At 39.9% G+C, this 17,729-nt stretch overlaps 1 protein-coding gene across 3 annotated transcripts in view; it reads right to left on the bottom strand.

The window, feature by feature from the left end:
- MFSD4B (major facilitator superfamily domain containing 4B) overlaps positions 1 to 15,404 on the bottom strand; it is a 29,713-nt gene extending 14,309 nt beyond the window's left edge. For all 3 annotated transcript variants that reach the window (XR_011974468.1, XR_011974469.1, XM_072643065.1), the window contains exons 1-2: positions 15,292 to 15,404; positions 5,626 to 5,794 (exon numbers count right to left, since the gene is read on the bottom strand). Coding sequence is in view for 1 of the 3 variants with exons in the window: in XM_072643065.1 (XP_072499166.1) it covers positions 5,626 to 5,647 (22 nt within the window). In the remaining 2 variants the exon portion in view is untranslated. The remainder of the gene's footprint in view (positions 1 to 5,625; positions 5,795 to 15,291) is intronic.
- Between the last annotated feature and the right edge of the window lie 2,325 nt (positions 15,405 to 17,729).

Genomic DNA, 17,729 nt, shown 5'->3' with positions numbered 1-17,729 from the left:
CAGTTGTATGTTAACCATGGTTGTATATATCCAAGGGCATCTCAATGTGTGTGTATGACAGTGTATGTGCCCTACTAGAGTGCATATGGATATCAGTCATACAGCTATGAATGTGGCTTGTGGCTCCTTTCCCTCAACTCCTACAGGATTCAGCCTAGAGGAGAACCAGGGACTTCTGAAAGTTAAGTTCAACTTTTACCAACACTTATTAAGCACTTCTTGTATGATTTAGCACTGGACTAACTCACAGAATCAGAGAAGCCTAGCATTTGAGAGTTGGAAGGGACTAGGGTGGCTATGTAGGACAATCTATATAGGAGAGGAATCTCCACTATAACATTTGAGACAAGTGCTCACCTCACCTCTACCTGAAGATCTCCAAGGAGGAAGAACCCACCACCCTTAGAAGGAGCCCATTCTACTTTTTGGCAGCTCTAATTGGTAGAGAGGTTTTCCTGACATGAACTCTTAAGTTCACTTCTACCCAGTACTTCTGGCTTTGCCTTCTGGGGCTGCACAGAACAAATTCCCTCCACTGACAGCCCTTTAATACCTGAAGAGACCTATTATGTCCGCCCCCACCCCCACCCCCCCGCCCACCACCAAGTCTTCTACTGCCCAGGTTAAACATACCCACTTCTTTCAACTAATCCTCAAAGAACACAGACTCAACCCCTTTCACCATCTTGGTTGCCCTGTTCTGGACACTCTTCAGCTTATCAATATCCTTAAATTACAATGACAAGAAATAAACATAATTATGCACATGAGGTCTGATAAGGGCAGAATATAGTAGGATTATAATCTCTCTATTCCTGGAAGCTATGCCTGTCAATGAAGCTCAAGACTGCCTTTGGTTTTTTTTGGCTGCTGCCCTATCTTTTTCATAACTGCCATCAAACCATGCCTTCTCCATCTTGTATCTGTTTTGGTACCTAAGGATAATACTCAACTTTTAACCCTAATGAATGTCACCTTATTAGATTCAGCCCAGTTTTCTGGTCAATCAAGATCCTTTGGGATTCTGATTTGATCATCCAGTGTATTAGCTATCCCTCTCCCAGCTTGGTGTCATCTGCAAATACAATGACCGTTCCATTTTTGTTATTGTATGAGATACTTCATACACTTATAAGCATGAGATACTTCATCTAAACTTTTACTAAAATCTATATAAACTAGATCTACAGTATTCCTTTTAGGTACTAGTTTAGTAATCCTGTCAAAAAAGGAAACAATGTTAATCTGACATGATCTGTTCTTGATGAGGCCATGTGGTGTAATCACCATTTCCTTATCTCTTCAGTGATCCATTCTCTAATTTCCCCAGGAATCAGCCAAGCTCACTGACTGATATTTTGCTGACTGTTCTCTTTTTCAATAAAGACCTCTGTCCTTCTCCCAACTTATGGAACTCTGCTGTTTTCTACCATCTCTGGTATCACTGACAGTGGCTCAGGATCACATCTTTCAGTTGTTTTAGGACTTAAAGATGTATTTCATCTGTTCCAAGTGACCTGAATTCATCAAAGGCAGCCAGGTAATCTTTTATAATCTCTTAACTTACTTTGGGTATCAACTCCATTTTGGTAATTTTTGTTCTATCATTTCCAAGATAAAAGTCATTCTCCCTAGTAGACAAAACTAAAGAAAAAGAAAAATTGAACAGTCCTGCATTCACTCTGCTGGGAGTTATCAGTCCCATCCATCCCCAAGTAAAGGTCCCTAAGGTGTTTTTTCTTTGAAAATAGCTTTTATAATGATGAACAAGAAGACTTCAGAGAGGCCTGGAAGGACTTATATGACCTGATGCTGAGTGAAAGGAGCAGAACCAGGAGAACTTTATGCACAGCAACAACCACAGTGTGTGAGAGTTTTTTCTGGTAGACTTAGATTTTTGTAATAACACAAGAACTTCTTACCAAAAAAAAAAAAAAATCCCAATGGAGGATCTCAAGGCAAAATGCCTGCCACACTCAGAGAGAGAAATATGGAAGTCACTCACATATTGTAGCAGATCATGTTTGTGTATGTGTATGTGTTTGTGTATCATGTTCTGATTTGTTATACGATTTCTTTCATTTATCTTAGTCTGACTACATAGCATGACTATAGTGAAAATATACTCAATAGGAAAGTATATGTAGAATCTATACAGAATTGTATGCAGTCGTGGGGAGGGAGGGGGGTAGTGGGGAGTAGGTGGGGAGGGATAAAATCGCAATTGTATGGCAGTGATTGTTAAACATTACAAAATAAAAAAAAAAATAGCTTTTATAACACCAAACCCTTTTTTGATGTACTTGGCCTTCAGTTCACTCTGAGGTAATGCACTCCTTTCACAAGACCATGTTAAGCTCTTAGATTCACCCTTTGTTACCTGCTCTTCTAAACCCCATTTCCTTTATTGCTGCCTCAAATGTAAAAGAGTCATTAATGCCTTTATGGACGTTATAATCTACCTGGAGAAACATACCTACCTGAAACAATCAGAAAACAGTAACAGCTGATGAAATGAGATATTTGCAAACCTTAATGCATTATATAAGTGCAAGTTATTGTTACTATTATGCAAAAACAACAGAACAGTATAAAATTTATCCATAGATCCTAAGTGGGACATAAAGAGTAATAAGATCAAGGGAGATGGGGCTTAGTCAGAAAAGGCTTCATAGAGTTGAAGTTTGAGTCAGACCTAGGAAAATGTAATGAATATGAACTGACAGACAACAGGGAAGATACACTGAGGCTAGAGAAATAACAAGATCAAAGATAAAGAAGTGGAGATTGTTTAGAATACAGAGATGAGTGGGGTGGACAGAGTGTATTAAAGTTATGAGGCAGACCCTAAATGCTAATCCAAGGAACTTCGAAATATATATAGCTATTATAATACAGGACAAGAGGCTTCAAAAAATTAATTCAAGAAAAACCACCAGCAGCAGCAAATTCTAGTCCCAATCTGAAGAATCAACACAGGGAATACTAACAGGTATCACAAGACCAATGCTCCCTTAATTAAAACACAGGCCTGAGAACCCTGGTCAGACTCATATTTTCAGTCTAGGGAGACACATTTTCTAAATCATATTAATAAACTAGGAGGCAACTCCAGGACAGCTTGACCAGGATGGGAATTAAAACTGCACCATGAAGATCATTTGAAAGAACTGGGGTTATTCAGCCTGGAGGAGAGATTTCATAGAGTTGGAGCAGTGGACTTAAAAGTCAAGAAATTCGAGAGCCTGAATCATGCCTCTGACACTTAATATCTATGTGACTCATCTCTAAAATGGGGATAATACCAGCAACTACCTTACAAAGCTGGTGTGAGGATGCAAATGAAATATGTACAGCACTTTGTAAATATGAATTATTATTATTACCAAATGTTGGAGGAGCTGTCACACCTATTCTTCTTGGCTCCAAAGAGCAAAACTGGACCAATGGGAGAAAAGTCTAGGGAGCAAAATATTTGTTTAGCATAAGAAACAACCTTCTAACACGTGGAAATGTCCAAAATTGGAATGGACTGCATTGTTATGCAGTGAATTTAGCATTCCCAGAAATCTTAAAGGAGAATATAAATGACCACTCATCAGAAATGTCATAGCCTGATTGTACATTTTGAGTAATAGTTGGACTAAATGATGTCTGAGGTCACTTCTGATTCCAAGATTGGATTCTACTAACATTCATAAGCCTGGACCCTAATTCAGCAGAAGGAGTTATTTTCATTAAAATAGCCCTTCTTAATCTTCATGGGCTATAAAATATAAAATCATCCCAACATATAAATTTATTGTTCATAATCATACCACATGTGCCAGAGCTCTATAGTAATACTGTACAACAGAAGAGGAAATTTCAGGATTTGTTTTTAATCCATTCAATCCTTTTTTTCACTCAACCCTAATATCCTTTACTTTTTTCCTAGAAAAATTAATCAAATATACTAAAGAAAAAGAAATGAATTCTTCCACCCTTAACAAAAGTTATTGTTATAGTCACAAGAATTTATAATGGAGAGAGTTTAGCATTACATGATCTGAGCTGCAAGACACCTTAAAAGGTCACCTAGTTCAACCTCCACATTTTACGATGAGAAAACTTAAGTTCCAAAAAGGTTAAGCTACCTATTCACCCAAAGTCACCCAAAAGACCAAGGATAAACTTGGTCATAAAAGCACTATGGCAGGATGGACAATAGGAGACAGTCTACAGATTTCTTAAAGGTATCCTTTCCATAGCCTTCAACCAGTCTAGACCCTACAACAATAGTCATATCTCTGGGAAAATTATGACTTTCAAAACAATTTTGGTAATTTTTTTGTCTTAAATAGGATTTTCTTTGACTTTCAAATGTTTTCATCAGTTAGGAAGAAAAAAAATTGTCTCATCCTCAACAAAAGGAGTTTCTCTTTTGTTTTAACTGTTGAATTCAATAAACAGTCCCTCTTGATTTACTGTAGATTTATCAGAACTAAAATTTCCCATAAAATCTGAGGTATGCATCATTTAACAAGTTAAAAGGCTTCACTACACATTCAAAGGTGAGGAAGGAAGGTCTGATATAAAAACCATGAAAAGTTCCTTAAGTGTCACATGCAATATCATGAAAGAGAAGTCAGCAAACATCCATTCATCTGTGATGAAAGTCCCCAAATACAAACAACTGCTGATCCAGCCCTGTCATCACAGAGCCAGAATAGGCACCCAAGAGCTTCTTTAGATCTAAAGCAATCCCATCATGCTGACCTTGACCCAGGATGAGATGTTTGGCCTGAAGAAGACTTATGGAGAAAGAAATAGCTGTCTCTGAATGCTTGAATGGCCAGAAATGAATTAAAACTTGCTCTGCTTGATCCCAAAAGACAGAACTAGGAATCTTTGGTAAATGTTGGAGAGAACCAGAATTTATCTTGATAAAAGAAATAACTTTCTAACAGAGCTGTTCAGAAATGTAACAGACTGCCATAGCATGTGTTTGTTGGTTAACACTGGAGATCTTCAAGTGGAAGCTGGAAAGGAACTTGCTGGGGACGCTGCAGAGCCGAAAATCATGTTCAGGTATGACTTGCAATAGATGACCTCTGAGTTCCCTTCTGATTCTAAGAATCTGTATAGTCCCGGTTTAAAAGACTCTGAATTACACGTAGTAACTGGGGTAAAAGTAGGTTTCTAGGTACACCTAAGGATCTTAGACACTTTCTAGAGGTGACCCATCTCTTCACAGTAACCCTAAAAGAAAACTAACTTCGCATTTTGGGAGCAGGATGTGGGAAATTCACCTTGCTAAACTTTCTTCCCACATTGGAATCAACAAGTTACTAACTGTTAAATAAAATATGTGAACACAATACCTTAATACCACACACACACACCCCTACAAATTCCTAGGTTAATATTAATTTTGATATTTTTTCATTAGATCTCTTGATCTAATGAGAGCTGCCTGGAGCACTAAGAGTTTAAATGTTCAGGGTCACACTGTCTGTTATGTTTCAGAGGCAGGGCCTGAACCAAGGTTGTGCTGACTGAAGCCAGCTGTCTTCATAGGCATTAATACAAATATCATATCTACTGAAAAGTCACAAGATACCCTGTTTGAGGTATTCTACTTACCCAAAATTAAATTATGATTCATGTGGTCAAAGAGAAATCCACCGATCACAGAGCCACTTAGATACCCACATGCACGGCCCACAAAAATGTAAGAAATATCACTGATGTTGCGATTCACATTTATAGCCAAGTCTTGAAATGTAGGTCCTAATATAGCAATACACAGACCCTAGGGATTTAAAAACAAACAAACGCGAAACTTTACAATCATCAAATTATATGTACACCTGTTTGGTCTGGACAATGGTCATTTTTTTGGCCTCTTGACTTTTCCTAGGTGAACTGTTGGGATGACCTTTCTGTACCAGTTGTGAATCCCATTTACGAAGTTCTACAATATTCCTACTGTCCAAACAATGATATGCAGATAGATGATGCCCACTGAGGTGGTCTATCAGAACATATATTTGAATGAATAAAAAAGCATCTGCTGAGCATTTACAATGTTCAAAGCACTGTGTGAAATGCTAGGGATACAAAGAGAAATGTAAGATAATCCTTGCTTTTAAGGAACTCACATTCTAATTGTAGAAGACGATACATATAGGTTTCTGCTACAAGTTAGAAAGATAGGCACCATACTCCTTACGGGGAATGGCAAAGCAAATGTATCTTCTTAAAATGTCATTTTTTTTCCAAAAGAAATATTCTGAACTTAGTAAACACCAAATAAAATATTTCCATATACATAGAACAAAAAATAAGTACTATAATGTAAAACTGAAAATCCCTACTGTAAAGTTTCCTTTTCTTTTTAAGTATACAATTGAGACTTTAGCTTTCAAAAGTATTTATGTGCTTCTTTGCAGTGTTCCTTCTATTCTCTGAATTTTTAAAAAAGACACCTCAATAACCCTCCATATTTATCTTTTTTTCCTACCGTACCTATCCCCCCTCCTCAACCTACTATCAGAAAAAAAAAGGGTTACAAAGGCTTTGAAATATGCAAAGTCAACAAAACTAATTTCCATACTGCCTGTATACAAAAACAAATGTCTCATTCTGTATCCTAAGTCTATCAATTATGTCAGGAGAGGAATAGCAGGCTTCCTCCTCTGTCCTCTGGAATCACAGTAGTCATTCCATTAATCAGAGTTCTCAAGGTTTTCAAAGTTGTTTTCTTGATAATGTTGCTATTGTCTATGTTGTTCTTTAGGCTCTGCTCACTTCACTCTACATCAGTTCATCAAAGTCTTCCCAGGTTTCTCTGAAAAAGTAGTAACAGTGGCAATACTAGGGTTACAAGATCTATAAGTTCTTGAACTGCCAGTCCTATTTCTGATATAACACACCCCGATGCTTTTCTAGTTTTGATGAATTGTAAAGTTTGAAAAACAGTTCCTTAAAAATGTAAATGTACCTTGTTCTTTTGCTAATGCATTTCACTTTTCAGTTAGAGAATCTTAAAACAATGTTCAAGCTTAGCAGGTTAATAATATCAAAACTAAAATTTTAATTATTTTATTTTGCAATTATTTTCCCTTTCATTATTTCTTTTGTCCTAATAACATGCCATTACATTCAAATACCATAATTTGTTACCCCAACTGCCATTCCCCCAACTGATCAACTAAAAAGTTTATAGTTCTTTGCTACTGCAAAAAGAGTTGGTATATTTTTATACATGAGTTTCTCTTCTTCCTTTCATTTCTTTGCAGTATACAGGTCTAGTAGTGGTATAGTAGGGTCAAAGGACATGTATAATTTAATGTCTTTTGTAATATAATTCCAAATTGCTTTCCAGAATGAGTAGACCAATTGATAGCTCTATCAACAACCTTTAGTGTTATTTCCACTGTTAACATCCTATTTCTAATGTTGATAGTGCAGAGGCATTAATGGGGAGAACTTTCTTTTCCACATTTTTAATAACTGTGGCTGCTGAAAAGCCTGTGTTTACAGCATCTGCTTTTCAGTGAAAGTTAATGAGAAGCTAATGCTGGAGGTCGTGAGGATAGTAGCCTCCTCCTCAATGGTTGCTCACCTTGATGGAGGTTATAGAGAGTAGGGTGGAAGCAAGATCAGCGTATACTGTAATTCCCAGTACTCTGGGTCTTCAACTATCTCCAGTGGGGTGAAACAGAAGATGATAGTCAAGATGGTTGTGGTGGTTTGACTATCCATCAGAATCCTTTGCTGATTTAGGTAGGTTGACCAGCCTGCCTGCCCCAGAGATATCAACGGATGGTAGTGGACAATGGACTCCTTCTCTGCAAGGGTTGTGCCCATTGATAATGGCTGTGATGGGTGGGCTGGAAATAGGGTTGGTGGTCTGCTAAGGCTATTCCCAGAAATACTGAGCTCAAGGTCGTGACCTATCTGTACCAGGGACCAAGGAGAGCTGGATCCTGCTGTTAGGCAGTGAGCTGGGTTCAGATTGAATCAATAGAATGGAGTTTGCTGAATTGTATTTTGAAAATTATAAAGAGTACTTTCTTTTTAAATTTTATTATTTATTTTTAAGATTTTAAAAAATTTTGAGTTCCAAATTTTCTACCTCCCACCCCTCTCCTAAGAAATACAATATCAACTATACATGTGAAATCAAGGTAAACATATTTCCATAGCAGCCATGTTAAAAAAAATTTAAATAAAAAATAAATAGAAAAATTAAGTGAAAAAATTATGTTTCAATCTGCATTTAGACTCCAACAACTCTTTCTCTGAAGGTAGACAGCATTTTTCATCCTAAGTCTCTCAGAACTGTCTTAGATTGTTACATCAATCAGAATAGCTAAGTCATTCACAGTGGATAATCATACAATATTGCTGTTACTATGTACAATGTTCTCCTAGTTCTGTTTATTTCACTTTGCATCAGTTCATATAAGTCTTCCCAGGTTTTCCTGAAACTATCCTCATCATTTTTTACAATAGTATTAATTACATCACAATCATATACCACAACTTGTTCAACCATTCCCCAATTGATGGGCATCTCCTCAATTTCCAATTCTTTGCCACCACAAAAAGAGTTGCCATACATATTTTTGTAAATATGTCTTTTCCCTTATTCTTTGATCTCTTTGGAATATGTAGTGCTATTGCTGGTACAAAGGATATGCACCATTTTATAGCCCTTTGGGCAAATTCTAAATTGTTCCTTAGAATTGTTGAGTCCATTCACAACTCCACCAACAGTGCATTTGTGTCCCAATTTTTCTGCACTTTTTTAATATCTATCATTTTCCTTTTCTAGCATATTAGTCAATCTGTTTAGTATAAGTTGATACCTCAGATTTGTTTAAATTTGCATTTCTCTAATCGATGCATACCACTTTCAAGGGCACCAAGTTTCTCCCCAAAACAAGTATCTTTTTAACACTGTAGATATGAATCTGCTGAAGAATCAAAATTCAATGTCACTCAAGGAGCAATGGAGAGACCTATGGTGGGCATAAATAGAATGAAGCAGATTAAGTACTATGAATTACATGCAAGGAGCTGAATAGAAAGCATCATAAAAAAAGTATATGATCAGAAAAAGAAATGGACCATGATGTGGTGAGAATAAGAGATAACAAATGATGGCCTGCACTGCTACTCACAAATGACAAAAGAGACAGAAAAATGCCCCTAAAACACTGAACATAAATCCTCTGGAGAACTTATGAGAGTTTGTTGGTCATTGTCCTTTGTTCCTGAAGAGGACCAAAATGACATCACCATGATAAACTCAAGTTTCAGTGTCTGACTGTGGCTGATCAGACCAATACAAGCTCGGAATGCTCTACAACAGATTGGGCACAAATAGTCCGTGTGAACATTTGGGGTGGTTACTCCAAATGTGCGCATCCTACGTTTCCTGTGTGCTGTTTCAATTCTGCTTTGCTCATACAGCACAGCACCTTTTATAATGTGGGCATGCCATGCTAAGCAGTATTGTGTCGGTGTCTCCCATGTTGCACAATCAAATCCAAAGTTCCTGAGAGTGTCCTTGTATCATTTCTTCTGGCCACCATGTGATCTCCTGCCCCAGGTGAGTTCTCCATAAAACAGTCTTTTTGGCAAGCGTACATTTTGCATTTGAACAATGTGGCCAGCCCATCAGAATTGCACTTTCTGAAACACAGTTTGAACGCTTGGCAGTTCAGCTCGAGCAAGGACTTCAGTGTCTGGTACCTTATCCTGCCAGGTGATCCTCAGAATCTTCCTAAGACAGTTCAAATGGAAGCGATTCAGCTTCCTAGCATGTCTCTTATGAGAATACATGGATATTGGTCGCATATTGTTGTTGTTGATGGTGATGTTTGTCCTTCCTTTCCAAAGAGGACCAATAACATCACAAGTGCCACACTTGAGCATGAACTGGATTTAAGTGAGGCAGAGTAGCACAAAGTCATCAGGCTGACTCTCCCTTTCTTCCTAAGTCATTAAAGTCCAGTGGCACGACAAAAGTCAAGACAACTGGTGATGACCCAGGATGTGGTGGATGATGCTGGCGTCTTCTATTGAACATGCCAAGCTCTAAGCGTTCCACAGTGCCTGCTGGATCAATATAGAATAAGACATGAATGGATTACAATCTGTACTGTTGGGGGAACTATCTCTAAGGATAAGATCACAGATTCATTAAGTATACCTCAACAGTAGCTTTTACTTTTCTATTGCATAAGTGAAAAAAATGAACTGTACAGAAATTTACTGATTTGTCTCAAGTAGTCAGAAAGTAACTGTGGCTAGGATTACAAAATCTACAAGATCCTGAACTGTCAGTACTGTTTCTGATATACCATACCCTGATGCTTTTCTAGTTTTGATGGGCTTTAAAATTTGAAAAACAGTCCCTCAAAAAAGTAAATGTACCCTTTTCTTTTGCGAGTGCATTTCTTTAAAAAAATATTCAAGGTTAACAGTTTAATAAGACACAGGATCTTAAATTTTAAAAATCTAAATCACTAAGAAAAGTAGAAAAAAATTTTAGTTGCAAACTGTGATGTCATCTACATAGGACATATTCCTTCTGCAAGCATGAAATCTAACATAGTCTTAAAGAGTTGTCTGGGGCACTGAGAGGTTAAGTGACTTGCACCATGAACTTTTGGCTAACATTATCAGAGATTTCCAAAGCCAGGCCCCTATACTCTATACTAGATGTTTTCAAAGTATGAAGACTGCCCAGCTTCTCATTTTCGAAAGTTTCATCTTCCAGATCATTTATATTTCAGGATATCATAATTTACAAGTACTATAGATTCTCTGTAATAGAAATCTGAACCTACATACCCAACAAAAATGCTATAGTCATTAAACTTCAACCAGCACCCACCACATATAACCTAATAGCAATAGACCTAGTTATTGTTTTCTTTTGTATATTTTTTAAAAACATTTTTAACCTTCCACGAGGCCAAAACTCTTTGCTTGTATACTCTTGTTTTTTAGAATTTGCTAAAGTAGTACATTTAATGTATAAATATGTTTTCAGATATTAATTCTATTTGATCTCAAGTAGTGTGTCCTTACTAGCTACCTACGGCTCTTCTCAAGATAATCTCTATTATTTCATTATTATTCAATAACTCATTTTGAAATCCTCAAGTTTTCTTTCTGCCTATGTAAAAACAGAAGTAATTTTTGCTGTTTTATTTTCTAATAGAAGTTTTTAAATATTTTGGAAAACTTTAAAATACTATGTAAAGCCACTGTTATTTCAGAATTTAATATTTTATTCTAAAATAAAATTTGTAAAACACTTTCTTATATTTAAGGAGGGAGTGCTGGCTATAAAATGGAGATTAGAATCTCTTCTAATCTCACCAGCACCATTTTGTACAACTAAAGATGCAAAAAAAAAAAAAAAATGAAACTGACTCATGATAGAAAGTAACATTCCAAATAAATTGGGTGAAACTGCAAATAAGAAATGAACATATAACAAGAGTTATTTTTCCTTTAGCTTTCTAGGTGTTGATAGCAAGTTTATCAAAGTATGATGCTACAAAATCACACATGGGTAAAAGATATCAGAAAACAAGAAAGGTTCTTTGATATAGTTCCAGATTTTATGTTACAATTAACCTTTAAGAATCTACAACTTGTTAAATTTTGGTGCAGCAGTAAAAAACATCCACAATTATCTGAAAGAATCTATTAAAATACTACTCCTTTTTCCCAACTCCCTATCTCTGATTGGAAAGCAGAGTCAAGAACTACAAAATCTCCATTTAAGGAGAGAACTCAGCATACACATCTCATTTCTCACCTGACTGCAGGACTTCTCTGACCTCCCCACAATTATGTCAAGGCAGGTAAGTTGCCCCAATCACCCTTCCTTTTCAGCTTCCTCTTTTTTTTGGAGGGGGGGCACTGTTCCCCCCTTCCTCTCCCCCATTAAGCTGTTTGAGGGCCAGGATTGTCATTATTTTTTTATGTTTACATCCCAAGCATTGAGAACAGGGTCTGGCAAGTAGTAGGGGCTTAATAAATGTTTTATGACTACTGACTGTATCTGTGATTTTCTTCATATTGTAGTTGAGTTGTTTCAATTATGTCCAACGCTCTGTGACCTCATTTGGGGTATTCTTGGCAAAGATACTGGAGTGGTTTGCCATTTCCTTCTCCAGCTGAGGAAACTGAGGCCAAAAAGATTAAGTGACTTGTCCATGGTCCCACAGCTATTAAATGTCTGAGTCTGCATTTCAATTTAGGAAGATGAGTCTTCCAGATTCTACGCCCAGTGCTCAGTCCATTGTTCCACCAAGCTGCTCATTTTCTTCACGTACTTCAAACAAAGCAACATATTAAATACAGAAACACTCATGAAAATTCAACTTCTATTAAGTCAAACATTAAAGAGATTTACCAAAATATTTTTTAAAAAGCCACTCTCCTCATTGTTTTTTGTTTTAGAAAAATTTTTATTAAAAACAATACGTTAACAGGTAATGGATTTATTGTTGATGTTTTAATGAATAAATTTTTAAAAATTATCAGTTTACTTATTAATTTCTTATACAGTAAAAATCAAGACTTCCAGGGGTTAATTTTTAAGAATGTAAATGGGTCCTGTGACCAAAAAGTTTGAGAATTATTATACTATATTCCCTCTAATAAAGTATCATCTGAGTGAAGAAATCCAAGCTATCTAGAGACGTGAAAAAATGCTCTAAATCACTATTGATTAGAGAAATGCAAATTGAAACAACTCTGAGGTACCACCTCACATCTATTAGATTGGCTAATTTAGTGGAAGAGAAAAATGATAAATGTTGGAGAAAATATGGGGAAAATGGGAAACTAATACATTGCAGCTGGAATTGAGAACGAATCCAACCATTCTGGAAAGCAATTTGAAACTATGCCAAATCAAACCTTCCATACCCTTTGATCCAGCAATACCACTACTAGGTCTATATCCCAAACAGATCATAAAAAAGGGGAAAGGATCTACCTGTACAAAAATATTGATAGGAGCTCTTTTTGTGGTGGTTAAGAACTGGAAATCGAGGAGATGCCCATCAAATAGGGAATGGATGAACAAATTGAGGTATATGAATATAATGGAATACTACTGTGCTATAAGAAATGATGAGCAAGCAGATTTCATAAAAACCAGGAAAGACTTAACATGTTTTGATGCTTAATGAAGTAAGCAGATCCAGGAGAGCAATACTGTGTGATGATCAACTATGACTGACTTAGCTTTTCTCAGCAATACAATGAACCAAGACAATTCTGAAAGACTCATGGAAAATGCTATCCACATCCAGAGAAAGAACTCATAGATTTGGAATGCAAATGGAAGTACACTATTTTCATTTTTTAATGATTTTTTTCTTCTGTCTCTTCTTTCACAGCTACTAATATGGAACTATGTTTTACATGACTGAACATGTATAACCTATATCTTGCCATCTTGAAGCAGAGAGGAGAGGAAGAAAAATTTAGAACTCAAAATCTTATTTTAAAAACGAATGTTGAAAATTGTCTTTACATGTAATTGAAAAAAATAAAATACTATTTACATTAAAAAATAAAAAATATTTTAAAAACACAATATCATCTGTTTAATATCTGTTTTACTACAAATACTGCTGTATTCCTGAAAGGAAACAAAATCATTTGGAAGACAGTGTGATGCCAGGGAAATGACAGTGAATGTGAACTTAGGGGACCTGGGTAAGCCTCCTACTTCTGTTACTTAATACTTCTGAGATCCTGGGCAAGTCATGGAGCTTTTCTGAACTTCAGTTTCCTCATCAGTAAAATGAGTAATTTGGATCAGACCTCTAAGGTCCCCTTCTAATCAATGACTCTATTATCATCTATTGCACATTATACCTGTACAACATGTATTAAACATAAGAAATACTGTTCTGGATTACTAAAAGACTATTTTCTAACTAGAAAAGCCACAATGTGAATCTTTTTTTAATTGTGCTTCAAAAGGTAAGCACATCAATCAGGTTGCAGATAGTTGCTCTCAGTAATACTTTGGGAAGGGTAAGTACTAAGACAAAAAAAAAACCCACTAAGTCAGCATTAAATTTCTATAAAAAGTCATTTTAGGGGAAAAAAGTTCTAGAAAGTTTTTTAATAAATGTTATTCCTAAAGGAAAAGTTTTAGCAGAACCCTAAGTAACAGGAATTTCCACCCTAGGGATCTGAAAAGGGAGGGAGTAACAATAATTACAGATTTAGGTCTGGAAGGGCTTAGATCATCTACTCCAGCTTCTTCATTTTACAGATGAGGAAGGAGAAGGGAAGTCTCAGAGGTGCAGTAACCTGCCCGAGATTCAAGTCAGTAAAGAACAAAACTGGCATCTGAATCCAAACACAGGTTTCCTTCCACTGGACCTTGGTTCACCAAGCCTCAAAACCTCGGCAGCCTTATCCTTAATCTCCTAACACACACCTTGCCTGGGTTCAAGGTCACTTTTGGTTTTCGCTAAAAGTCGCAGGGCCAGAAGCAAGACACTGATGCCCCAATGCCAAGCTCCCGTGCAGCCGGGCCATCTAGCCCAACTCCCTAATTTTGCAGACGAGGGACACACCTACAGAAAGGACCTAGAGAGGCTTGTGTGGCTGAGGCATTTCTGATGATCCTCAGGGCTGCCGTCACAGCCCCGGGCTGGGGCTCCACCAGACCCTCAACCAACCCACCAGGTGTGGGGGAGCCCAGCAGGTACCGGGCCCCGCGCGGGCGGCGGTAAGAGGCAGGTGCGCAGCTCGGGCAAACACATTTCCAGCCCTGGGCACTGGGCTCTCCAGGAGAAGCACGCTGGCAGGCTGGGGGCTCTAGAGGGCAGGCCCATTTCAGGTTCGTCATTCGGTTCGTTCGAGGTAGATGCAAAACACCAGAAATTGTCCTTGCGAGCAGGAAGCAGGGGGAGCAGGAGGAAATATCCCCAAGGTTACCAGGAATTGAGGGATGGGGGGAGGTCGGAAAGCCAGCGGGGGCTAGATGGTGCCGCGGACAAGGAGCCCCCCCGGGGGCCAGGAGACGCTACTTCAAGTCCCACCTCGGACCCTCACTAGCTCCGGGACCCTGGGCAGGTCAAACAGGGGCGCCCGCCTCCCAGGGTGGCCGTGAGGACCCAGCAGGACAGGCTCGTCCACTTGATAGCAGCCCGCGAGCCGTGGTCACCCCAGGACGCGGGCCCACCAAGGTCCCTGCCCGCGATCGCCCCGGGTCCACTTTCTCCCGCCCGGCCCGGCTCTCACCAGCCCCAGGAAGGCAGCGTACACCACGGCGGAGGTGAACCAGCGCAGCGCGTTACCGGCCTCGCAGCGCCCGCCGCCGCGGCCGTCGCGGACTCCATACACCTCGGCGTCCGTCCCCGGCGGCTCCCCAGCCTCGGAGGGCCCCGCGAGGAGGAGCCGTTGCCCGGCCGGGACCGGGGCCGGGGCCCCGCCGCGCTCCAGCTCCAGCTCCAGCTCCGCCGTGCCCGAGAAGCGGCCGCACCGACGCGGAGCCGCCGGCTGCTGCGGTGTCTGCGGCGGAGGCCCGCTGGAGGGCGGCGAGCCTACTACTGTGAAGCTGCCCCTCCGCCCGTTGGCTCCCTCTACGGAGGAGGACGGAGATCCGCTAACCGGCCCACGCGCTCCCTGCCGGGCTCGTAGCGCATGCGCCACAACGCCGCCTCGCTCGAACGCAAGGCTTATGTACCCCTCCCTGCCGGAAGTCGGTAGAGCTGCGGGAGAGACAGGACGCCGCACTTCCGGTTTTGTCGTCACATCCAAGTCCCGCCCACATAACGGTTACGGACTCCCTGGCTTCCCTAGACGTTGGTGGCTGCTTCCTGCTGAGGTCAAGCTTTTTCCCGCGGGTGGAGCGGAGCCGCCCGGGGCCGGCGCCTTGTTCCTGGCGGGCGGTTGTGGAGGGCCAGTACCGTGACGGGGAGGAGAGGGGGCAACCATTTGCACGGTCCGGGGAGAAAGAAGGGGCAGCCCACGAAGACTCCTAGCCTGAGACCCCGAGGGTGAAAGGGGGCCGGATATCCTGCCGCACTTCCGTTTCCTTCCTCCCGGGCTCCTGCCCCCAGGACCGTTCGGTGCTGCTGTGACAGACCTCGTGCCGGAGCCGAGGCGTCTAAGAAGGCGCTTTCCTGGAGCGGTGGAAGGGGCGTCGAATTGGATGCCATGGCCTGGACGTCCTCGTCCAACCTGGAACCAAACCTTTAAGCCACTTTGAAGTGTCATCTTCTATAAAATGAGAGGCTTTAACGCCTGGACCGGAAGCCTAGCTTGTGCCGGATGCCAAAACAGTCAAAGACAGCCCTGCCCTCAAGAACCCTACCGTCTGTAGTGGAGACTTGTAGACGAATATCCCAAGCAAGCTTCCTACGGGATGAACAGGAATTAGTTAGGAGAGGGAAGGCACTAGAATAAGAGCCACTGGGAAAGGCTTCCTGGTGGAGGTGGGGTTTGGGGTAATCGTGACTGGGTTCAAATGAGGATTCTGCCACTTTGTCACTAAGAGATTATCGCTCTCTCAAAGTCATTTTCCCTCTCAGAACACCTAGCAAGATAGCAAGTGCTGGTTGATGTTCATGTTGACAAGTCGAATAAAAAAGTGTCTTGAGACTGTAGGATTCTACCCAAGGCAAACCCAGTCTTAAGGGTGAGGTTGGGCAAATCATTTACACACTCTGGTGCTGAGGGAATGGAGGACCTTTATGGTCCTTTCTGTCACTAAATCTGTGATACTGTGATTCCTAATAGAACATATATACATTCTTGCTCAGTGAATTAAAGTATGTTTTCAGTAACTTTTTCTTTCAAAAACTTCGTTAACCTTAAGGTTCGATTTTCATTTGACTTCATTAATTACATAAGGGGTTATTGTGTTCGTCCTTCATTGCAGAAGAAGACCGTGCCATCAGAGAAATGAAGATGTGACTTGCACTTGACTTTGTTTTTTGAATGAGGGAAGGCTGTGCAGGTCACCAGCCTCACTTCTCCTCCAGAGCCATCTGAATCCAATGACCAAATATTCATCAGGATGACTGGAGATGTCCCAGGATGAGGCAGTTGGGATTAAGTGACTTGCCCAAGGTCACACAGCTAGTGAGTGTCAAGTGTCTGAGGTGAGATTTGAACTCAGGTGCTCCTGACTCCTGCACTGGTGCTCTATCCACTGCACTATCTAGCTGCCACATAGGGGGTTAGGAGTATAAGGAAATAAGACTGGATCTGCCTTAGGTAGAATCCTATAATCTCAAGAAACTTTGTTGGGTTTTTTTTTTGTCACTGTGAACATCATTGGGTACCTACTATATTCCAGGTTCTGGGATGGTTGTTATGAGAGAAAAATGTCTTTGTCTGGGTTCTCACAGTCTCCTAACACTCCTAAACACTCCCTTCTTTCTTGAGTCTGCCACATCTTGTTCTTTGGGTTGTATTTCCCCCTTTTCCCTCCTAATTTGGAGAGTATTTATTTTATCCCTTGTTTTGCTCTCTGGAAAGAGCACGTGGTAAGTCTTTTTTTTATTTTATCCTAGTTTTACTGCTAAACAATGGGAAAACAAAGAGTTGGTAAACTAAGGAAAAAATGATGAATTTATCTGTCTTATTAATCTCTCCTGCATGCTGAGCAATGCAGTTTAAATATGGCACTTTAAGATTTACCCAGCCTTTTCCTGACAGCAGTCTTGTGAATT

Source organism: Notamacropus eugenii, chromosome 2, assembly GCF_028372415.1.
Source record: "Notamacropus eugenii isolate mMacEug1 chromosome 2, mMacEug1.pri_v2, whole genome shotgun sequence".
Classification (NCBI taxonomy): domain Eukaryota; kingdom Metazoa; phylum Chordata; class Mammalia; order Diprotodontia; family Macropodidae; genus Notamacropus; species Notamacropus eugenii.
Note: the sequence above shows the minus strand (reverse complement) of the source record. Positions and strands in the feature narration are given on the sequence as shown.